The sequence below is a fragment of the Mesoplodon mirus genome (assembly GCF_964341445.2).
Source record: "Mesoplodon mirus genome assembly, chromosome: 9".
Classification (NCBI taxonomy): Eukaryota; Metazoa; Chordata; class Mammalia; order Artiodactyla; family Ziphiidae; genus Mesoplodon; species Mesoplodon mirus.
In genome coordinates, this window is record NC_138985.1 from 101,316,034 (window position 1) to 101,340,237 (window position 24,204).

At 50.6% G+C, this 24,204-nt stretch overlaps 1 protein-coding gene across 2 annotated transcripts; it reads right to left on the reverse strand.

Annotated features, from left to right (window-relative positions):
- Positions 1-8,775: 8,775 nt before the first annotated feature.
- KLRG2 (killer cell lectin like receptor G2) lies at positions 8,776-23,920 on the reverse strand. 2 transcript variants are annotated; one of them, XR_014294941.1, is made up of 5 exons: positions 23,068-23,920; positions 19,423-19,524; positions 10,981-11,084; positions 9,788-10,505; positions 8,776-8,988 (listed from the first exon to the last, which is right to left on the reverse strand). XR_014294941.1 is itself a non-coding variant. In XM_082631855.1 (4 exons), exons 1-4 carry the CDS (start codon positions 23,843-23,845, stop codon positions 10,110-10,112), a joined length of 1,380 nt encoding a protein of 459 aa, XP_082487981.1. In that variant the 5' UTR covers positions 23,846-23,920; the 3' UTR covers positions 8,776-10,109. The 2 variants fall into 2 exon arrangements, 1 of the variants encoding a protein (XP_082487981.1); XM_082631855.1 differs by having other exon boundaries at positions 8,776-10,505.
- Between the last annotated feature and the right edge of the window lie 284 nt (positions 23,921-24,204).

Below are 24,204 nucleotides of genomic sequence, written 5' to 3' on the forward strand. Positions count from 1 at the left end.
CGAGGAGAGGACCAAATCTCAGCTAAGTCAAAAAACAGAGGACGGGAAATTCTGCTGCTTAGCCTAACCTGATGTTACATCTGAGGGCTTTTTATCCTAAGTATCACTGAAGGTAGGGGTGGTTGAAAAAGTGATGACAGGCATAACCAAGGGGGTCAGCATCATGAAATACAGAGAAAGGTTTTGGGTGACATATGCAACAGGTAGAGAGATTACCTGCTTTTGCCAAAGTCTGAGAAAGCCTAATCATTGAATTGTCCTTCCAAGCCTGGGAGGTCAGAAACACAGAGGAGACAAAAGAAATCATTCTGGTAAACTAACACGTTATTTAAGTAACTTGCCTTCTGAAGAATTTTACTTAACCATAGGCAACACTGCAGCAGTCTTGTTCACCTTATTTTCTTTCTCACGACTTAAGATCTGCTAGGGGTTCACTTGCCCACTCGGAGAACTCAGTGTCAGGAGTGTGGAACCAGCTGAGGTTTGGATGATCATCTGGGGTGCAGTTTCCCTTCCGCAGCACAGTCTCTATTTCCCGCCACGTTCCTCAGAAGGTCCAGGCCATTGAGGACTGAGCTGGCCGTCTGGATGTTTATCCTTTCAAGATTTCAGCCTAGAGGTTCATCATCTCCTCCTTTAAAAGCTCCGCAGAGGGGTTTTGCTACAAGTCCAAAGTTGGGGATACAAATGCAGCAGAACCCAGCCATTCCCTGGAGTCCTGTAATTGTCTCCTGGTAGTAGGAGCTGCTACCCTGGCTGCAGCTTCCCTTCCATCAGGGAGCAAGGCTCTCTGTCCCTGTGAGAGTTCAAAACCCAAATGTTTAATAGAGGGCTGAGAAGTCTATGCCTTTTTCTTGGACACCTTATAGCCTCGTTCGACCACCAAGTTCATAGCCAAAACTGTATTTTGGTCTGAGATGTCCTTTGTCTTACTAGCAATCAAAGATCATCCACATACTGGAGCAGGGCTTCCTCGTTTAGTTGAAGTTCCTTCAAATCTTTTGCCAGGATTGCTCCAAATGTTTTGGGCAAAGTTTTAAATCACCTTCCCTTTGGGAATGGCTGCAGGCTATTCTTTTGGGGGTTGGAGCAATAAAGCCTGCAACGCGCAAGCCTGCTCTGGTGGTACTTTCATGGCCATTTGTCCAGGTGCAAAGATAACCCTGATATTTAGTAAGTCTCATATAGAAAGCAGCTTCAGGAAATTCCCTGGTGGTCCAGAGGTTAGATCTGTGGCTCTTTCACTGCCAAGGGCCAGGGTTCAATCCCTGATTGGGGAACTAAGATCCTACAAATCATGCGACCAAAACAACAACAACATAGAAAGCTGCTCCAGATGAGGCTTCCCCATCTGACAGTCTAGCAGCTGGGGACCAGGCTTTTGCAAGTTTTCTCCAGACACCTCAGTTACAAACACAGTCTCAAAAGAAAGTTTAGAAAGCTGGATATTTAAAACAGAGGAAGTGGGGGACTTCCCTTGTGGCACAGCAGTTAAGAATCCACCTGCCAATACAGTGGACATGGGTTCGATCCCTGGTCCGGGAAGATCCCACGTGTTGCAGAGCAACTAAGCCCCTGCCTGTGCCACAACTACTGAGCCTGCGCTCCAGAGCAACTAAGCCCCTGCCTGTGCCACAACTACTGAGCCTGCGCTCCAGAGCCCGCGTGCTGCAACTACTGAGCCCCTGTGCTGCAACTACTGAAGCCCACGCGCCTAGAGCCCGTGCTCTGCAGCAAGAGAAACCACCGCAACGAGAGGCCTGCGCACTGCAACGAAGAGTAGCCCCAGCTCACCACATCTAGAGAAAGCCCACGCACAGCAATGAAGACCCAGTGCAGCCAAATATAATAATAAAACAGCAAGTGACCCCCGTATGGATCAGAAAGTCCAAAACTTGATTTCTTACTGTCCTAGTCATGTGGGGTTCTGTATGCGAGATATTGATGGACTTGGCAGGATTTAGGGGAGCCCCTGGGTCCCTATCATTCTCAGTTAGCTCAGCCATCTGATGTGCCACTTGTTTACCTTCTTCCAGAGTCTTCCTTAGGATGGCACAGTCTCTTTTCCAGGGTCCCTCCTGTTTGCAATATGCACAGTGGTGGAAACCCCACTATTGATCGCCCAGTTCGAGTAGAAGCTCGGGGCCTCCGACCTTTTGCCAAGACCCTCGTAGGGTCCTCAACTTGGTGCGGCTCTTCCTTGTGTAAGGCAGCCGCCAGCAGAGTGGCCTGTTGTTTCATTCTCTTGTTCCCTTTTCTCCTGAGCCTGGTCCCTGCCATTAGAAACTGAAGGCAATCTCACCAGGTGGAGACTAGGCATTCCAAGAGCACCTTCTGTTTCTTCTGTATATTGGCGGGGCAGGGGAGGCGTGGGGGGGCAGCAGACACCTGACCCATGAAAGTCATACTAACCATATTTAAATTCTCTGGGGCCTCAGAGTCTGTATGGGTATAATGCCTCTAAGCTTTAGAGACCCATACTAGAAATTCTGAAAGAGCCTCATTTGGGTTCCCTTTTACCTCCTGTGCTTTATTAAAGCTTCTTTGGGCATCCCTCTTGGAAATCCCGCAAGAATACAATCTCAGTAATACTCAAGGTTTGGCCTGTCCCCAACATTCACATCCCACTTAGGATCCCCTGTTGATATAGCCACGCTCACAGCATCCCCTACCGCCTGCCAGGGGTGTCTACATGAAGCACATCTGCCTCCTCCCGAGCTTTATCCAGCACCATTCTATGTTTTCGGAAGTGAGAAGGGTATTTAATAAATTCTGAACATCTGCCCAGGTCAGGTTTGCAGTTTTAAAAAAAAAACAATTGATGAGAAAAGGTATTTCCATTCTCTTTGGGTCATCTCTGTAAGTTGGCATAGTGTTCTTACAATTAAATCAATCTGAAGTTGAAAGTGGGAGTGGACCCAGATCAACCCCATCGGCTGCCCAGTCTCCACATTCACATCCCCAGTGGGGACTTGCCTTGATGGATATTGCCCCACCTGAGTTCGGGTAGCTCCCTGGCCAAATCCAGCAGCAGGTATGAGGAAGGGGAGATCACTATTTCTCGACCCTCAGAGACCAGTGGGGCCCAAGCTGGAGCCTGTGGCTCAGACAGTGGAAACGAAAGAGCAACAGCCCCCATGACATAGGGGTCAAGGGCAAATCCTCCTCCTTTTAAATTGGATTAAGCAAAACAGGTTTCCTTGCCTTCCTTTCCTCTTGGACCATAACCTTACATCTTCTCTGCCTAGGTTTATTCTGATACAATCATTGTATCTAAGGTACTTCATCCCATGTCTTTTCTCAATTACAAAATGAATCTAGTTGCAGAATTATATTGTAAATTCAGGATCCACTTACAGGCCATTTTGCTCAGGAGACTAAAGGATATTATGGCCATGCAGTGTTACCAAAAAATACCATCACTTTCTTTTCCATGGATTCATAACTGTAAGTATCCCAATTTTGGAAAATATAGCCTAGAGGGCTGCAGGGGGAACTGAATTAACCTTTCCCATTTTGAAGGGGCTTTGCTTCCAGGTGGTCACAATAATGAAATCTTTCTAAGGGTCCTTGCTACCATCACCAAGCTCAATCCCTAGCAGTCAATGCTTAACAATGGAAACAATCAGACACAGACGGACACAAACAAGACCAACACAAGACCAGCAACAAAAACCCCGGGCCTGTAACACAGGTAGAGTACCTCAGCACCTGTAACCTTTTATACTGTCTGCCAGAATCCCTCCAGGTGGGCAGGCCCCCAGTCCAGGATCTGGTCAGGATTATCGGACAATTTAAGCACAGTTGGATATGTTTAATGCAGTTACTCACCCACAAGACGTCTTCTAAACCCAAAACCGTCTGCTGCAAAATGAAACGTCGGGGGCACTTGGCAGGGGAAATTTGGGGACGGTCGTGGAGCAAATGGAGCAGGCAGCTGCTTAGACCTGTCCACATGCTCTCTGTACCGGCAAGGGGCCGAGCCCCAAGCATAAGGTCCATCTGGACTTCCCCTCCTGCCTGGCTCGCCAAACTTTACCGAACCAGGTTGATCCTGCCCGTCGCACAGCAAGCCAAATGCTGAGACGCCAAGGTTTGGAGCAAAGTGTGGGTTTATTCCAGCCCAGAGCGGAGAGTGGAGAGAGAGAGAGAGGGGAAAGAGAGAGGGGGGGGAGAGAGAGGGGGGGAGAGAGAGAAAGGAGGGAGAGAGGGGGAGAGAGGGGGAGAGAGAGAGGGGAGAGAGAGGGGAGGGAGAGAGAGGGGAGGGAGAGAGAGAGAGAGGGGAGAGAGAGAGGGGAGAGAGAGAGAGAGGGGAGAGGGGTGAGGGGAGAGGGGTGAGAGGGGAGAGGGGAGAGAGGGGAGAGAGGGGAGAGAGGGGAGAGAGGGGAGAGAGGGGAGAGAGGGGAGAGAGGGGAGAGAGGGGAGAGAGGGGGGAGAGGGGGGAGAGGGGGGAGAGGGGGGAGAGGGGGGAGAGGGGGGAGAGGGGGGAGAGGGGAACAAACCTCAGATCTCAAATTTGCCTCTGGGAAAGCGAGTGGCTCAGGGTATTTATAGGATGGCAAATAAAGCAGCAGGGCGCATGAGGGGTGGGGCTTGTGGGGAAAGGTGATTGGAAACAGGTGCAGGAATCATCCTTCTGCGCAGGCGTAACTAAGCTACAGGCTTCTGCACATGTGAAAGGTCACAGAGCTGACATCCTTGTGTGCCCACTGGAGGGTGGGTGATCCCATCCAGCCTTAACCGGCTCAGCTGAGACTCCAAGTTCCTGGACAGTAACTCGGGCAAAACATCTTGTTGTTCAGGCTACGTGCTGCTTGGGGGACATGCAAGTGTTAAAACAGCCTCAATTACCGGAGGCAGGTGGAATGGATTTGACTCATCATCACGCACCATTTCAATACCATTGCATTCTGTGTCTGTAAAGAGCAAGGCAAGCTTTTCTCACATCTGTGGCCCAGTTGCGTTGTATCCTCACTTGGAACAGAGTTAGTGACATCCCTAACTGGCTTAGGCCTGGGCTCCAGAACCAAACAATGGCCAGGGGACTGGGACTGCACCACCTGCATGTTTGGCTTAGATGTGTCAGGTCTGCCTCCCAAGTTATCCCTGCTCACCTCCACCCCCAAACTGGGGTCACTGTCAGACCACACGGCTGCTCCACGGTGAGGGCAGGAGGTCGGAGCAGATAAGGGAGAACCCCCAATATCCCCAGTGATTCCTTTGCCTGAACACACACCCTCGTGCCGGCAGCCAGGCCAAGTGCTGGGAATGGCCCTTGTTCTCTGCATCCTCCCACAAAGCTGGCACGGAAACACAACTGATGTTCAACAAACGTGCAGTGAATTACTGACATACATTGACCCACCTGAGCTCATCTGATTTGTGCATCACTGTGGAACTGGTGAGAGCTGTGTCCTATCACACCCAGTTTACGGAGGCAACAGAACAAAGCCAAGCGACTAATCAAGGTCACGACAAAGTTGCCCAACATCTCTTTGCTCCTGAGCCTGAGGCTGTTCCTGGCATAACGTTGTGAATGGTATGTCCCAGGAGGGAACAACAAAGGCGCAAATGAACTGTATCATTTCTAAAACCTTTTTATATAGTCTTATTTTACTTTTATACTATCTCTAAAGCTGAGAATAACAGAGGAAATCCCCATATTTATCCAAATTTGGATATATGAGTTACACGTTTTACCTCCCTGAATTTTTTTTTTTGAGAAAGTTTGGTGCAAATTACTTGAAATCAATGTTAAACTCTATCAGGTGATGAAATGTGAATCACAAACTACTCCTGTCAAAAATGTTTATATTGTAAAAAAGAATGTGTGTATATACATGTATAATTGAATCACTGCTGTACAGCAGAAATTAACACAACATTTTAAGTCAACTATACTTCAACAACAACAACAAAAAATTTTTTAATGTTTATACTGAGTCGAAGCCTAATTTCAGTTTACAGGAAATGAGACACATTCGGGATATTAGTCACTCTACAAGACAGCTGGCCTGGTCTCTTCAGAAAGTCCATGTTAGGGCTTCCCTGGTGGCGCAGTGGTTGAAAATCTGCCTGCCAATGCAGGGGACACGGGTTCGAGCCCTGGTCTGGGAAGATCCCACATGCCGCGGAGCAACTGGGCCCGTGAGCCACAATTACTGAGCCTGCGCGTCCGGAGCCTGTGCTCCGCAACAAGAGAGGCCGCGATAGTGAGAGGCCCGTGCACCGTGATGAAGAGTGGCCCCGGCTTGCCACAACTAGAGAAAGCCCTCGCACAGAAACAAAGACCCAACACAGCCATAAATAAATAAATAAAGCAAACTGTCAACAAGTAAAAATAAATAAACACTATTATTAAAAAAAAAAAAGTCCATGTTACAGGAAAGAAGTTCCAGGTTGAAAGAGACTAAAGTGATAACCCCTAACAGTGCTTAAACCCTGACTGGATCTTTGTTTAAATTAATGGAGCAACTAGGAAAGTTGGAGCACAGATTGAATATGAACTTAATTTTATTAAGTGTAATGGCAGAATTGCAACTATGTAGAAGAATATTCTTATTTTTAGGAGATGCGTGCTAAAGTATTTAGGGGTGAGGTGTCTTGATGTCTGCAACTCATTTTCAAATGGTTTGACAGTTTTGTATATACAGACAGAGTAAATGTGGCAAAATGTTAACAGTTGTTAGATCTAGGTAGAGAGCAGCTGGGTGTTTGTCATGTCATTTTTTTCAACTCTGTATTTTGAAAATTTTCACAAAGTTGGGGGGAGATCTTAGATTTTTCCATTTGTATCATCACTTTTAAAATGCTCTGTCCTCGTGGGCATATTTAGGCAGGGTTCTCCAAATATGGTCTCTGGACCATCAGTATGAGAATCACATAAGAAAATGTACGAATGGCCACGAGCACATGAAAAGAAGTTAACATCGGTTGTCAAGAAAGTGCAAATGAAAACCACACTGAGATACCACTGCACATCCACTGGAATGTCTAAACGTGAAAAGGTTGGCAACACCAAATGCTGATGATGCGGAGCTACTGGAACTCTGGTATGTTACTGGCGGGACTGTAAAATGGTACAGCCACTTTGGAAAATAGTTTGGCATTTTCTTACAAATTAAACACATCCTTACCATACAACCCAGTAATCCTACTCTGAGGTACTCAAGAAAATTGACAGCCTACATCCACACACACTGATATTCGAATGTCCACAGCATTGTATTCATAAAAGCTCCAAACTGGAGACAACCGCACCATCACCAACTAGAGAGAAGATAAACAGATTGTGATCTGTCCCTACAAAGAAAGGAACTACTACCGATACCTGGGGCAACCTGAACAAGTCTTTAAAACCTTGTGCTAAGCTAAAGAAGCAGACACAAAAGAGTATGTTTAATTACTATTCTATTATGTGAAATCCTAGAACAAGCTAAAGTTAATCTGTAGACACAGAATGCAAATTTGCCTGGGGCTGGAGATCAGGGAGAAGAGAACATTGACCACAAAGGGACACGAGGGAACTGTCTGGAGTGTTGGAACTACTCCACATCTTGACTGGCTCTGGTTACATGGGTGCCAACCATTGTCAAAATGTACTCTTCAGATGGGTGCATTTTCTTCTGTGCAAATTATATACCTCAGTGAAGTTGACAAAATATCTACATACTTTTTTTTTTCCTGGTGGCAATATGGGCTCTTTTAGACAGCGTTTCTCAAAATGTGGTTTGCAGACTGTCTGCATCAGAATCACCAGAAAAGCTGGTAAAAACCTGACTTGGGGGTCACTCCCTGTGCCCAATCCCAGGATGAGGTGTGTGACTCTTCCACAGACGAGGTGTCCACAGCTGTAACCTCAGAGGCCGCCGTGAGCTGCTGGGCCAGCCTGTATCAGAGGCAGTTCTCCAAAGCCCCATAAAACAAACTGGTACTGGTGGAAACGTTATTAGTGTGGATTTCAAACAATAGCAGTTGGCAGTGCCTGGTGGAAAAAGAAACTAGAAAAATTACTCAGAGGAATTCCATGCAGACCAACCTGCTGTGTAACTTTTCCAGCTTCCATTTAGTAGAAAGGGAAAGACACGCTCTGAAGGTGAGGTGAGGCTGCACCTTGTGAAAATGTACCTCGGTGAAAGAAATAATTACAGGTTATAAGAAAAGGCAGTCACAGGAATGCTTTCTGAAGCTCGCAGTTCTCAAACCAAGCTGCACATCAGCATCTTTTGGACCTTGTAAAGAATATAATTTCTCTTTTGATCGAAGTAGTACATGAATATGGGTATTTAAAAAAAGTGAATATGTTTTTATGTTAATAGTACTAAAGGCGGTATATTAAAAAAAAAGAAGAAAAACCTCACTACTCCGGTAACCTCACTCCTGTTCCTTGGAGACGGGCATTTAAGTTTTTTAACCTTAGGTATGTAGCTTGATGAATTTTTACGTATGTACCCAGCTCCACCCAGATCAAGATCTAGAGCATTCCAGCACCCCTGAATATTCCCTGGTACCCCTGCCCAGTTAATACTCCTTCCCCCAGACCAAAATAACTACTGTCCTGACTTCTATCAGCATCAAATTAGTTTTAAGGCAACCACTTTAAATGATTTTTGCCATTTCTTCTAGTATTTGTCACCATATTTCTAAATAATAAGTGCATGCTGCTATTCCTTGGTTTGCCAACTTTGGACAGTAACTAGGAGCTTCCTACTTTGGTAGGTCAAAGGTCACTCTCTTACTGCCCTTCCTCACCAACTGAAACTGAAAAACTCTCTGATTTCCAGGTCCCAGGATCACGCCACCCACGCTGGGCACCTGCATCTTTTAAGCTCCACAGGTGATTCTAAACGGCACCGAGCGCAGAGGGCCCCAAGCCGGTGGCCCTGAAGCTGACGTTAAACCAGCCTGACACCACCAGACACGGACGTTCGCCGAGAAGGGCTCTGAAGCGAGTTCAACCTGAACATGTCATCAAGCTCTGGGGTTAATCTGTAGTTGGAATAAGAAGAAAGCCATGAGAAACACCAGAGTGCGTCTAAGGTTTTTATTGCTTGTCAGGTGTGCTCTTAGGACTCTCCATCCCTTTCTCCCGGGCAGCCACACACTCTGTACAAGCTCTTAGTTCAAATGGACCAGTACGGCTTCCCTGGTGGCGCAGTGGTTGAGAGTCCGCCTGCCGATGCAGGGGACACGGGTTCGTGCCCTGGTCCGGGAGGATCCCACGTGCCGCGGAGCGGCTGGGCCCGTGAGCCATGGCCGCTGAGCCTGCGCGTCCGGAGCCTGTGCTCCTCAACGGGAGAGGCCACAACAGTGAGAGGCCCGCGTACCGCAAAAAAAAAAAAAAAAAAAAAAAAAAAAAACGGACCAGTAAAGGTTTCTCTGAGGAGCTCAGACAGCTGGTCTGCCTTTAAGAGGAAGGCTGGTTTGCACATGATTGACACCACGACCAGAGGCAGGTACAGTCAGTCTCCTGTCCTTTGAGGAAGTCTCTCCAGGCTGGAGGCTAAGCGAACCCTCCCCCCACCTTGCTGCCTCTCCCTCCAGGCCGGAGGCCCTCCACTGAACCCCAGCAGGAGACACCTTCAGGCCGGGGTCCCCACAGCTGTGGCAGGAAGACCAGCCTCACGCCTCCCCACATTTCTTACTTCCTTTCTCCCTCGGACCCCAAGCTTTATAGTGGCTTCGCCGGCCAAGAGGGGTGTGTCCTCTCTGCGTCCTCCCAGCCTTGGGCATCAGCTGGCCGGACGCCCCGCCAGTCCCACACGCCAGTCACCGCAAAGAACCTTACTCTCTGCCAACCCCCGGGGTGGGGACAGGATCCTCCTTCCTCTCTCCTCCGGGGTGGCCACTTCTCACGCGCTGCCCTCCGGATGCTGTCGGCGTGCCCGGCTGCCTGGAAGTGGCCTTTGTAGCAATGATGTCATCGCTGCCAAATCCCAATGCCACGAAATGGGAGACTCACTTCATGGGCTCGATGAGAAGCCAGGTTGGGATCACCTGTGACCGTTCATCCTTTTTGGCCCTCTAGGCCTGAAAGGGTGCACACCTGTGACTAGGCAGGTAAGTGGGAGAATGGGAAGTGGCCGTTTTAATGAGGGAGAAACTGAGGCTCAGAAGGAAAAACCCCAAACCAAAAAACCCCACAAGGGCACAGAACAAATCCATTTCAGCAGCTGGACACTCAAATGGGCGCTCAGCCGCGGGGCCGCAGAAGGTCTCCTTCCCCGTGGATGCGATCTCCCTGCGCCAGGACTCCACCCCCTGCTTCGCCGAGGCAGGGCCACTGAGCAGAGCGGGGAGACCTGGAGGCCTGGGTCCCGGGAGGAGCCTGCCCCGGCTCTCAGCCTGGCCTCCCCCAGCAGGCTCAGGGCGGGCAGAACCCAAGTCACGTGGTCTCCTTGGCGCAGACCCAGGGTCTGGGGGAGGCACAGTCCCAAGCCACGAACTTGCCTCCCTCCAGGCCCCCGCAGTCGAGATCCGGCTCTTGCTGGTCTTCCTCCGGGAGTCTGGGGAAGGGCGAGAGGAAGGGGAGGCACTCAGGCTGACGGGCCCTCCCAGCCTTTGTGCCCGCTGCCTGGGTACCGCTGGGATCGCTGCATGGAGCCCGGGGGTCTGGAAAGAGCTCTGAGGCAGGAGTTATGATGATGTGCCCCGCCTCTCGCCCCAGGGAGTCAGCTGTGTGGCCCTGGGCAAACCACCAAACCTCTCTGAGCAGCACTCCCCTTATCCATAGAACATGGTGACAGTCCTTCTTGGGTGAATGCGTGGGACCCAAACAAGGGACGGGGTGATGAGGACTAAATGAAACCAAGGGACATCCTAGGCTGGGGGTGGTGCAGGGGGGTGAACCTGGCGACACGTGGAGGGGAAGGCCTCCGGCCCCTTCGGCGCCTGCTGTGGTATCGCGTGGGTCATACTGGGGGCCCAATGCTAGCGTGTTGGGGACAGAGGGACCGCCCACCCAGGCCCACGGGCACTCACAGCTGGGGTGGCAGCGGGGTCCCATCGATCCAGTGCCAGCCCTGGGGGCCTCATCGGGCCCCCACCCAGGAGTACTTGGTGTCTGGGTATCTGCTCAGGAAGTCCTGAGAGAGAGAGAAAAGCAGCTGGTCATTCTTCTCGGGCCACTGATTCGGCTCACCTGGGGCTTCCGTACCCCTACCCCATCTCCCATCCCAGGTTTCTGCAAGTTCCCAGTTCCACAAGCTAGAGAAGCGACTCATCTCTCCCAAAACACCAGGAATTGGGAAGCTGTGTTAGATGCTTGCTGGTTGGCAGGCACTGTGCTCAGGACTGAGGACCAGAAATGGGGAAAATCCCATCTCAGCCCTCCCCAAGGGGAGACAGGATGTGATCACCCATTCCCACGAGCAACGCACGACGGGTACTGAGCGGACAGAGAAACGAGGCAGCTCAGAGAAGAGGGGGTGAAGGGCATGAGCAAAGCTGGGAGCCTACACAGCAATCCACTGGGCAGGAGAAGAGTGTTAGGGTTGATTAGGCTGCAGAGGTGGCCAGGGAGCAGATGGTCAACAATACAATCGCCAGCAAGAGCATAAACTACATTGCATTCATTCCGAAAGTCTTATGAAGACCATTCAAAGTAAGGGTGAGTATGAAGTCCCTGGGGCAACATGGGGAAAAGTTATAGTACATGAAGGGTTATAGTAAGTGAAAAATTAAAGTTGTGGCATGGACTTCCCTGGTGGTGCAGTGGTTAAGAATCCGCCTGCCAATGCAGGAGACACGGGTTCGATCCCTGGCCCGGGAAGATCCCACATGCCGCGGAGCAACTAAGCCCGTGAGCCACAACTACTGAGCCTGCGCTCTAGGGCCCGTGTGCCACAGCTACTGAAGCCCACACGCCTAGAGCCCGTGCTCTACAACAAGAGAAGCCACCGCAATGAGAAGCCCGCACACCACAACGAAGAGTAGTCCCCGCTCGCCGCAACTAGAGAAAGCCCGCGCGCAGCGAAGACCCAACGCAGCCAAAAATAAAATAAATAAAAATAAAATAAATATATTTTTAAAAATAAATAAAAATAAAGTTATGGCATGATTGTAAGAATGAAAAAATGTGTACGCACATGGGCACAGACACACAAGGGACAACAAAAAGCAAAACAAGTATGTTAGGGAGCTAGCGGAGATGCTTTTTTCTTTTAAATAATTGTCCTTAGGGCTTCCCTGGTGGCGCAGTGGTTGAGAATCTGCCTACTAATGCAGGGGACACGGGTTCGAGCCCTGGTCTGGGAGGATCCTACATGCCGCAGAGCAACTAGGCCCGTGAGCCACAACTACTGAGCCTGTGCGTCTGGAGCCTGTGCTCCGCAACGAGAGAGGCCGCGATAGTGAGAAGCCCGCGCACCGCGATGAAGAATGGCCCCCCCCTTGCCACAACTAGAGAAAGCCCTGGCACAGAAACGAAGACCCAACACAGCAAAAATAAATAAATAAGTTAATAAACTCCTACCCCCAACATCTTCTAAAAAAAAAAAATTGTCCTCAGCGTCATGTTATTTTCAGCAATGAATTAAAGCAAAAAATTGTATTTAAAAATTTTCAACTTGGAAAAAGATGTTTCAATATTGTAAGTCCTGGTGCAGGGGACTGGTAGATAGAGGTGGGGACAGTGGTCCACACCAGCCCAGTCTTTCCAGAACATAATCTGTGCTACAAAAAAAGAGTGGCGGGCTTCCCTGGTGACACAGTGGCTGAGAGTCCGCCTGCCGACGCAGGGGACATGGGTTCATGCCCCAGTCCGGGAGGATCCCACATGCTGTGGAGCGGCTGGGCCCGTGAGCCATGGCTGCTGAGCCTGCGCGTCCGGGGCCTGTGCTCCGCAACGGGAGAGGCCACAACAGTGAGAGGCCCGCGTACCGGAAAAAAAAAAAAAAAAAGAAGAGTGGCAACACAGTTCCTATTGCTCGGATGGGTAATTCCACTTTGGGGAAGAAATCCAAGAACATAAAGGGGAGAAAATGAACTTTCGCAAAATTATCACACTGCTATTTATAAAGAAAAAATGGAAACCACCCAAATGCTCAGCAGTCAGGAAATAACTAGGCAGATTATGGGATATCAACATGATGGAAAATTACAGTGCTGTTAAAGATGATGAGCACACAGAAGATGCAGTTATGCAAGAAAACGTAAATACAAAATCACGCCAAGTGGAAAAAAGCAGACCATGCCAGCAAGCCCACGCCGAGCAGCATACATTCGCATTAGTGATGAGAAGTGACATAAATTTGATGTATGTTCAGTTCTTCCCTAGAAAAGTGTTTATGTTGACAGAGACAAAACCTCTATATTTAACCCTGGGGATTAGAAAGCAAGCACCAAATGATGCCCATCCCCTTGGTGACACTCCTATTTGTCCTTGAGGTCTCAGTTTAAAGGTCACTTCCTGTAGGGGCATCATTCTGACCCCCTCCCCTGGGCTACCACGACCTTCACAGTTTAGAGCATGGTGTGTGGCATTTGACTGGCTTGCTTCCTTGTCAGTTTCCTGTATCAGACAGTGAACCTGGTGAGGACCGGGTGCCTGCCCTATTCACCATTGACCATGACAGCCCAGCACATAGTAGACCAGCTCAACAAAACTGGCCCCCCTCCCCTGTGTCACTGCAAATAACCAGTAAGGGCCACAGGTAACAATCGGGCTGTCAGGCCAGCCCTGCTCCCAGAGGTGTTGGTGCAGACCACCTCCCCTTCAAGGGAACATCAGCCGGTCAAGAGCTGGGAGAAGAGCCAGAAGGCACTACCAGACTGAAGGGTGCCAACCTTACCCCTTCTGAAATCCCAAAGACCAGACTGCATAAGGCACACGTACAGCCTCTCCTGGGCTGGTCATTTCCTCTCTGGCTGGACTCCACAGGCTGGGGCCCTTGAGCAGGGTTGGGTGGGAGCTTTGGAAGGGATGAGAAGGAACCTGGGCTGGGTTTGAGCCGTGAGTCAGAGGGCAGAGCAGCCCCAAGCATCTCACTGCCGTGGCTGCAGCAGACTTGGGGCTCCTGCTGGCCAGCCCCGACCTCCTGGCAGCAATCAGCTGCCTGATCGGGAAGACACACCAGAGCTTGGAGCTCCTCCCAGGGCCGAGAAGGGGGCTATGACTGCAGAGTAGAGCTTTGGGGCTAGGGCACCCCATATTCAAATTCTGGTCCTGTGACTTGCAAGCTAAGTGACCCTAGTTAAGTTACCCGACCTTTCAGAGCTTCAGTATGGTACTCTGTAAAATGGGGGGATGTTTTGTGTACAAAGCTAAGGGCATGTAGTACACACTCATTAAATGAGGCGCCTCCAGTCCGTTGGATGGTGTACAAAGCTTCGTGTCTGACTCCAACATATGTGACCTCATTTGATGCTTGGCATTGCCAAGGTGATCCTTCCCTTCTCTCTGTCCTAGCCCCAGGCCATGCGGCTCTCCCTCTGGGCCTCCTGGTGACAGAAGCCATGGCCTGTCCCCACCCAGCTCCACCCACTCCATTCCGTCTTTTTCCTTGCAGCTCAGACACCATTAACCTGTTCCCATTGTTAGCAAAAATTATGGTGTGGGAAAAGCATTGCCTGGAGATATAAGTAAATTCTAGAAACTTGTGTAATTTATGGCTCAAAGGACTGCTCCGTAATGGCACAGACATCTGGGGCCTCCATCTACTCCAGCTGGTGCATCTCCAACTTTGCCACCAACGTGGGGGGAGGGGAATGTAATCCTGAGCAGAATTTACCTGAAATTTCATATTTTACATATTAAAATTAAGGTAAATTGTTTTCCATGCTTTCATACATTTCTTTTTAAAAAACTGTGGTAGGGCTTCCCTGGTGGTGCAGTGGTTGAGAGTCCGCCTGCCGATGCAGGGGACACGGGTTCATGCCCCGGTCCAGGAAGATCCCACATGCCGTGGAGCGGCTGGGCCCGTGAGCCATGGCCGCTGAGCCTGTGCGTCCGGAGCCTGTGCTCTGCAACGGGAGAGGCCACAACAGTGAGAGGCCCGCGTACCGCAAAAAAAAAAAAAAAAAAGTAAAAAAAAAAAGTAAAAGACTGTGGTAAAATATACATATAAAATTTACCATTTCAATCATTTTTAAGTGTATAATTCAGTGGCGCTAGGTTCATTCGCACTGTTGTGTGACCATCGCCCACCCCCATCTCCAAAACTTTTTCATCTTCCCCAACTGAAACTTTGCACCCACTATACAACTCCCATTTCCCCCTCCCCTTGGCAACCACCATTCTACTTTCTGCCTTCAAACATTTCTGCTTTAATATTTAAATGTTTTAAACTACTTTATTTTCTGAATCCTATGATATTTATTCGTGTTTTCATCTTTCTGCACTCAAAATGTGGCTTACAGTCAATGTGTACATTTCAGGAAGCTTCCTCCTTCCCCCACCCTGCAAAACACAGCTGATCTTAAACCAATGGCTGGTGAGTCTAATGGCTGATGGCACAGATGCACTGAAACCTTCTCCTTTCCTCTAACCTCTTGGGGAGGACGAGGCGTGTCTATCCTGGGGCTGCGTGTACTACTGGCACCTTGGCGTGTCCCTGGGGTCTTGCATCCCAGCTCGTGGAGCCTGGCCTCTGCCAGCAGCCCAGCCCCTCTGCCAGCGGCCAGCCTGTCCTCCGCTGCTCTTCCCCATACCTGCCTTGGTACCTCCTGCAGCTTCTGGCCCTTGTCCAGAATTCAGCAGGACTGCAGAGCTCCACAGTCGTCATATTCTGGATTTTAACTGCCTGAGACCCAAATCTTCACTTTGGTCTTTTTTGCAAGGGGCTTTTTGGAAGTTCCTTTTTGGAAAAAGCTTATCCAAACTTTGTGATATATTTTCTGAATATATGCTTGTGTTACAAATGATTGATCCTGTTTGCTTAGTTTTAAAAGAATTCAAGCTCCGTTTGCGATGTGGGTAGTTCAGCTCATCTCCCCTCTTTGAGGACCCCCAGCCACAGGGAGGCCATTTGTTCAGCCGATATCCGAGGTCATGGTGGACTGAACCCGCCTGATGAGAGGCCCGAGGGCAGGGAACTTTTACTTCACCAGTTTTCTGATGACACTTGCTGTGCTCAGTGGGTCTGACTCAGGAGATGGGCTGCTAAGTCCCTGCCCAGCTCGCCCCCCTCGTTGGGTCCAGGCACTCTCTAGGGACTCACCAAGTTCCCGCTGGCCTTCATTTTGTAGATGCAACCAGGCTGGGTTGGGCAGAAACCATTATATTCTGATCTCTTGCCTCCATGGGCTACCATTACTCTAGCATTTCCCCCTAATCATAGTGCATACTATTTGTAGGACATTTAGACAATTTAAAAAAGCTTTAAAGAAGAAGGAAAATAATCGCTCGTAATCTTGACTCCAGGGATAACCGCTGTTAATATACTTCCTTTCAGTATGTTTTCTTTGCATATATATTTACCATATTGGGATCACACATGACTTTTTTTAATGTACATTGTATCTTTTTCATTTCCCCATGTTTTTTGAAAAACGTGTTATTCCTGGTAATAAAATAATCCATGTTCAGTGTAAAACATTTTCTCCAGCAGATTTTTATATCCACTTCATGAGAACTCTCCCAGAGAAAAGAAAAATACAGAAACTGCCTTCCCTGCAGTGTGGGGTGGAATACCTTTGATTTTAGGACTGGGCAGGAAATGAAATTTCATATGTGAGAAAATCTTAAGTAAAATTATCAACTCAAATACAGAAGTATTTTGGGAAGAAAAAAATCTTGGCTAAATAAACCTTATTACAAGAGGCCAAGAATTAAAAAAAAAAATAACCACAAGATTAAAGGAGGAAACATAAAAGACATTACCATCTTAATGTATGCAAAAAATCCAATGAAATTAGACTCATTCATGCTTAAAACTCTTAGTAAAACAGGAATAGAAGGGAACTTCCTTAAATAATAACATAAGGGGGAAAAAAGGATATAAGAATGGGAGGAGATAACAGCAGATGAGAAATGTCGACAAAATTTTGGAAGCTGGACAACACTGATTGGCTTAGCAGACCCAAGAAAGCCTAGTGATTTTTCAAGGAAAGGGTGGAGCGGGAGGAAGCTGAGAAACATGCTAATTTGTATTGAGAAGCCCCAAAGTGCTCAAATATTAGAGGCAAGGTATAGGAAAATGCCAAGGCACAGAATAAAAAGCACTTGCATAGAAACAGAGATAATGCAGGGAGCAGAAGAAAACTTCCAAAACACTATAATTAGTATTTACAGTGAGATAAGAGAAGATGTTTCATCCCTGAAACAGGAACAGGACACCATACAAAAGGAACATTTGAAGAACCAAAAAGAGTTCCTAAAATTACAAATAAGGCAGCAGAAATAAAAATGAAGAAAAAGACCCACAAAGGAATATTCTTGTTACATTTCAGAATACTGAATAAGAACAAAGGTGAAGACCCTGAAAGTTTCCAGAGTTTGGGGTAGGGGGGCTGGTAAGAGTCACATACAAAGGATTGGGAAGCAGCGTGAATGAGACTTATTAGTGGTCGGACTAAAAGCTGGAAGGCAATGGAGCAAAATCTGCACAATTCTGGAGGTAAACTATTTCCAACTTAGAAATCTGTACCCAGCCAAGCTATCAATCAAATGAAAGGTTAGAATAAAAGTATCTTTAGACATGAAAGATCTCAACTGTTTTCCAGCAAATTTATAGAGGGTGTGCTTCACCAAGAAAAGACATGGAATCTAGGAAACGGGATCTCACATAGGAAAGAGGCAAAGGTATACGGAGGACGAAGGTAAAAAGAAATTCCAAGACAATAGCTGGGGAGCAGGCCTAGTGAGCAGCCAGTCCAGACTGAAGCAGAAGACAGAGGATTCCAGGAGGCTGTCTGTCCATCTCCTGAACTTTTTTTTAGTTTCCGGTTTTTTTTTTTTTTTTTTCTGGCCCATGCTGCCTTGCCCACCTTGACCTTCAATCCCATATTCCTGTCATATATAACCAGAGCATTGTGCGCCTTTCCTTCATAGCACAGATCAATGTAGTAATTAAACATCTATTTCTGTGGTTTCTTGATTACTCTCTGCCTCACTCACTGCTCTCAGTCATGTGAAGGTGGAGGCTGTGCTCTTCTGGCTCTTCATTGAATTCCCAGTGCCAAATGCAGTGTAGGTGCTCAGTAAATGTTTATTAAGGCACTGACTGAAAGAATGGTGCTTCTTCATGCATATTAGAACAGCTAATATAAATTCTTGGCACCTGCCCTAAGTTAGATAAAACTAAGCCAAGGGCTGGATCCAGTTTATAGGTCCTTTCTTGTAGCCACTTTCAGACCCACTGACTGGATTATTATTCAGCAAATATTCACTCCTCCCCCTCCACCCCCAGGGTGGGAGTGGGGCATGGAGTATACTACCCTGTCCCTTTGATGTTGGGCTTGGCCATGTTATTTGCTTTGCCCAACGGAATGTTAGCACATATGACACGAGAAGTTCTCAGTTCTTGCCCTCCTGCCCTTTTTCTTACAAAGAGTTTCTCTCAAGAAGAAGGACGAGAGATTCATGGAGCAAACACAAACCCAATCCATAGGCTCAAGCCAAGCCCAGCCAATCTGCATCCCGAAGCTGAGCCGTCCTGCCAAACCCAGCCCAAATTAGTCCATCAACAGTCCTCCCATAGACCAATGATCAAGAAAGAAATGCTTGTTGTCTTAAGTCACTGACTTTTGGGGTGATTTGTTACCCAGTATTATTAAAGCAATACCTGACTGGAATACCCACTAAATGTAATTTATTTTCCAGACTACCTCTCAGAGAGTACGGAGCACACCCAGCCCTGGGGGCATGGCTGGCCCCTGGCCCCTGCAGCACAGAGACCACCGGTGAGGGCAGGGTAGACTGTACAGAGCCGAATGCGTGGATGTTCAAAAATCGGGGGGGGGTTACTTCCCTGGTGGCGCAGTGGTTAAGAATCCGCCTGCCAGTGCAGGGGACACGCGTTCGAGCCCTGGGCCGGGAAGATCCCACACGCCGCGGAGCAACTAAGCCCGTGCGCCACAACTACTGAGTCTGCGCTCTAGAGCCCGCGAGCCACAACGACTGAGCCCACGTGCCACAACTACTGAAGTCCACACGCCTGGAGCCCATGCTCCGCAACAAGAGATGGGCGATGAGAAGCCCACACACTGCAACGAAGAGTAGCCCCCGCTCGCCGCAACTAGAGAAAGCCCACATGCAGCAACGAAGACCCAATGCAGCCAAAAGTAAATTAAAAAAAAAAAATCAGGGGGCAAATCTGGAGGCCTGGAACTGGCAAGCCTTTTACCTGTGCTCACCGAGCCCTGCGTCTTCACGCTGCATCTGCGTGGAGGGCGTGTCTTTTTCTAATTCTCACAAAGGAGCTAGAAGGACTAGACACCCTGCTGGGGGAGCAGGGGAGGAGAGGGGATGGGGAGGCGCCATACCTGCTTTCGGGGCCAGGGCCACAATGGCCACCGTAGACACCGCCAGGAACACGGCCATGATTGCCAGGGCCCAGCGCAGGGACCTCATGTACATGGGCAGCCCTGTGGGAGGGGAGGGGACAACCAGGAGACACAGGTTAGGAGACGGTCCCAACTCAGGACCATGCTGACTCCTATACCATCATCATGCCCACCTCATCGTCCACCCTCAGGCCCAAGACACCAGGATAAACCACTCAATTTAGGTCCGAACCTCATACCTCGGAGAAAACTGCTAGAAGATATTCCACTTCTTAAATAGCTAGAAGACATAAGATTCTCTTCAAGAAAGAATGTGGCTAAGAACCATTTATTGAGCATCTGATGTGCTTCAGACCTAGGGCACAAAGAGCACCAAGGATGGGGCAGGGGCCCTGCACTCAGGGAGCTGACGGGACAGGCAAAGGTACCAGGAGGTCAAACTCCACACAAGAGAGGAACGAAGGCCAGATTCAGAGTTCGACAGACCCCCAAATTCAAGTTCGAGTCCTGACTCTATGGGCCCCTCAAGTGTTCTTGGTGTTTTTCATCTTCACATTGGAATCACATCTGCCGCTTCTATCTCTCCAGGTCACTGGAGGCCACTAATGAAGCTTCACACAGAGAGTGCCTTTTGGGCTTCAGAGCACTAGACAGATGTGAGTTGTCAGCCGCCCAAGGACCTAGGGGACCAGATGGCAGGAATGAGGCTGTGGAGGGGAAAGGAAGGCAGGAGGACACTCCAGGTGGGAGGAGGGTGCAAAGGCTCAGAGATAGAACATGTTCAGGGACTTCCCTGGCAGTCCCGAGGTTAGGACTCTGTGCTTCCACTGCTGGGGGCCCAGGTTCGATCCTGGTCGGGGAACCAAGATCCTGCAAGCTGTGCTGTGTGGCCAGAAAAACAAAAAAGAACATGTTCAGATGTCACATCCTGCCCTGTAGATGGAGTAACCAGGGAAGTCAGAGGGGAAAACTTGGGGAGTAAAACATAGTTAATGCTTCATCACAGCCAGAATTATAAGCAGCTTTCCACCTGGAAAGACACACCTATCTGAAGTAACTGAGCACTCAGAATTTGACCTCGGCCACGACCCGGGCGTGAAATCAATCAGAGCAAACACCTTGCTGCAAGGGGCCCAGGACCCACCCAAATCTTGGGGATGAGGGTCAGGAATGCCACATAATCAGTGTGAGGGTCCTAAGAACTCAATCATTATATTTCCCAAAGCCCGAAACAGCAGAGGTTAGTCTGTGGCAAATATTTCATTATTTTGAAAAGAGTCATTCCATTTAAAAAACCATGGACATTGTATATACCTACCACCCAATTTCCTTTTTGTGTCTGGGATTGACATCTCCAGTGTCACACCCTCTGCTGCTTTTCTTCACTGCTCATCCCATCATCATTGACTACATTTCAACTACCTTTCCCACCCCACAACTGAAACACCTTCTGCTTCCTCCTAGTCAAACCCCATGGCTGGGGTGGAGCCAGGTTTTGTGGGACTTAGTTTATCCAATTGGGGCAGTGGGGCATCTTAAAAAATAAAATACAGGGACTTCCCTGGTGGCGCAGTGGTTAAGAATCCGCCTGCCAATGCAGGGAACACAGGTTTGAGCCCCGGTCCGGGAAGATCCCACATGCTGCAGAGCAACTAAGCCCCTGCACCACAACTACTGAGCCTGTGCTCTAGAGCCCTCGAGCCACAACTACCGAGCCCCCGTGCCAGAACTACTGAGCCTGCGCTCTAGAGCCCTCGAGCCACAACTACCAAGCCCCCGTGCCAGAACTACTGAGCCTGCGCTCTAGAGCCCTCGAGCCACAACTACCGAGCCCCCGCGCCACAACTACTGAGCCTGCGCTCTAGAGCCCTCGAGCCACAACTACTGGAGCCTGCGTGTCACAACTACTGAAGCCTGCGCGCCTAGAGCCTGTGCTCCACAACAAGAGAAGCCACTGCAATGAGAAGCCCACGCACCGCAACGAAGAGTAGCCCCCGCTCGCTGCAACCAGAGAAAGCCCGCGCACAGGAACGAAGACCCAATGCAGCCAAAAATAAATAAATTAAAAAAATGAATTTATATAAAACAAATAAAATACAAACTTCCAAATACAAAGTTCAGCACAGGGCCTCAGAGGGCTTCTGCCAGTGAGAGGCCTGCTTGTGTCACTGCCTTCAGGTCCATCTACTTCGGCCGGTGGCCTCTGCTCTTCCGGCTGAGCCTGACCACGCTGGACATCACCTCTCCCAGCTCCACCTCCTCCAGGCGTTCTTCCTCTGAATGTACCCCTCTGGCACCATCCCAGACTGCCAGGCGCTTTTGTTTTCTCCTGCCCAGACTGAGGACTGCTGGAGGGCAGGGTCAGGACGGCCGTTTCCTCACATCTCCCACACCTGACGTGTTGAGCACAATGTGACAGGCGGCAGCAGGCTGGACAAACGCTGAGATCCAACTGCTGCTCTCCTTCCCCAGACGGCGCTGGGGACTAAGCATCTCTGACATGTGCTTACACTCTGAGGTTAGTGCTACTCATTGAGTAACAATTTACAGAGTACTTAAGTGCCAGGTGCTGAAGATTCACTGAAAGCCTAGACTGTCACCTGCCATGCCCCGCGGGCCTCAGAATCCAGGGGAGCATGGAATAGGGACACCTGATCTTGTCTTGGGGACCAGAAGAGGTGACTCTGAACCAACACCTAAAGAGGAATAGTCTCCATTTGAGGATCCAGCTTGTGCCAATTTGTTACAGCAGCACCAGAAAACGACACACCTCTCATGCAGAAAATGTGCTCACACCCAACTCTGCAAAAGTTCCTGCGTGATCAGAGTCCCTGAACTCTACCATGTCTAAGAACCCCTGGCATAGAGGACCTCGGGATTTGGAGCCTGTCTAGCTGACCGGTCTCCTCTCAACTGGTCAAGCTTTCAGCAGGCTGTCTGCTGGGGAGGCCTCTAGCCCCTCCAGCCAGAAGGCGCGCTACCACCCCCCATGCCCTCAAGTTCACCGACCACTCCCTTCTGGTTCCTTGTCCAGGATTTTTGTATTTTTCAGGCTCTTTCTTCTTCCCTGCAAGTCGCCACCCCCCACGCGGCAACAAAAGAACTCACACACACCCTAGCACAGTCTGGCCCGAAGTCCCCACGCAGTAAGCAGCAGTAGCTGCGGAACGGATGAGTGTTAGGGGTCAACTTGTCCTCGATATACGGGAGGGAAAGAAGGAGTCTGGGCCTGCGAGAGATCGGCGAGCCGCAGCCAGGAGTCGGGAGGCCGCGGTGCTGCCGGGCCGCCACCGCCGTCACGCCACGCCACGCCAGCGCCGTCACCGCTGCAAGACCTCCCCTCGCCTGGAATTCCTTCCACCTCTACTTCTCAAAGACGCTGCGCACACTAAGAGCGAACGCGAAAGTTCTTGGAGGGTCGGGGAGGGAGAATAGCGGTTTTATTCTTTTACTGCCAACAAGCTGGATTATAATTACGTAGACCAAAATTAACCGACTCTACGCCAGAGAGGGCGGGTGGGTTTCCTCCGCCGCAGTGGCCCAACGCTGGGTGGGTGGCAGGGGGGCCTCACGTTCGTCGACCCCGACCCGGGAGCGCGGCTCCCTGCGCCGGCGCGCGCTTACCTATGAGCTTTATGACCCGGGACAGCTTCTTGTCGCCGTCCATCTCGGTGTGGAGCACGGCGTCCTCCTTGCAGCGGCACGTGGGGGAGCGCGGGGACTCCGCGCGCCCCTCGGCGGGACCGGCCCAACCCTCGGCGTCGAGGCCGCGCTCCGTCCGGGCTGCGGCCAGCGGCGTGCCATGGCCCCAGGTGCCTCCCAGAGACGGGGTCCGCCGCAGGAGCGGGAGCGCTGGGGAGGCGTGGCGGGAGAAGGCCGGCGATTCCGGCACCGGGACGGTGAGGAAACGCGTGGAAGGCGCCGGCGAGGGCGCGCGGCTGCCGCCGGCCGCGCCCACGGACTTCACGCGCACGTCCGCCTGCAGTTCCACGGGGGCCCAGGCGTTCCAAGCCGGCTCACCGGGCGCGGCCCTGAGCATCTGCTCAGCCCCCGGCGTCTCGCCGTCCCGGGGCTGCTCGGCCGCGGCTGGGCCCGGCGACGGCAGCTCCGGGCTGGCCGACTGCTGACGGCGGAAGGCGCTGTAGCCCGGGCTGGGTGGCAGCAACCGCAGGGGCGCGGGTCGAGGCGAGGGCAGCTTCTTCCCGCCCGACAGGTCCTGGCCCGCGCCCGCCTCCTCCTTCACTGCGGGAGCCAGACTCGGGCTGCTCTCGGGACTCTCAGGACGTCTTTCTTCCGCGGGGACCTGGGGCTGCTCCAGTTCCGGGACCCGGCTTCCCAAGGGCTCCATTGGGAACTCGGCTCCGGCTTGGTCTTCCCCCGACGCCGCCCGGGCTCCCTCCATTTTAGACGCGGAGCAGCCGAGAGATGCCGAGCGGGGTGCACCTGGGCCCAGGGAGTTAGCTTCGCCGCCCCAACCAATCCCGTCGGGATTGGTTCCGACGGGTCGCTGTAAGTTGTCAAGCCACGCCCCTCTCCGTCGCCACACCCACTTCCTCCTCCCAGCCAAGGACCCCGCTGGGATTGGCTGTGGCTCGGGTTCTGTTGGCCACGCCCCCTCAGGCCCCCAGCCTCCCCTTCACTTGGCGCAAGGAAAAGAGAGAGGCGGAAGGGTCCGGCTGAGGGGTTACCCAGAAAGAGCCGGGAGACGGGTAAGGGCGAGCCCAGAGCGCAGACTCCTCTCTCTTCCTTGTCCCTGGCCCC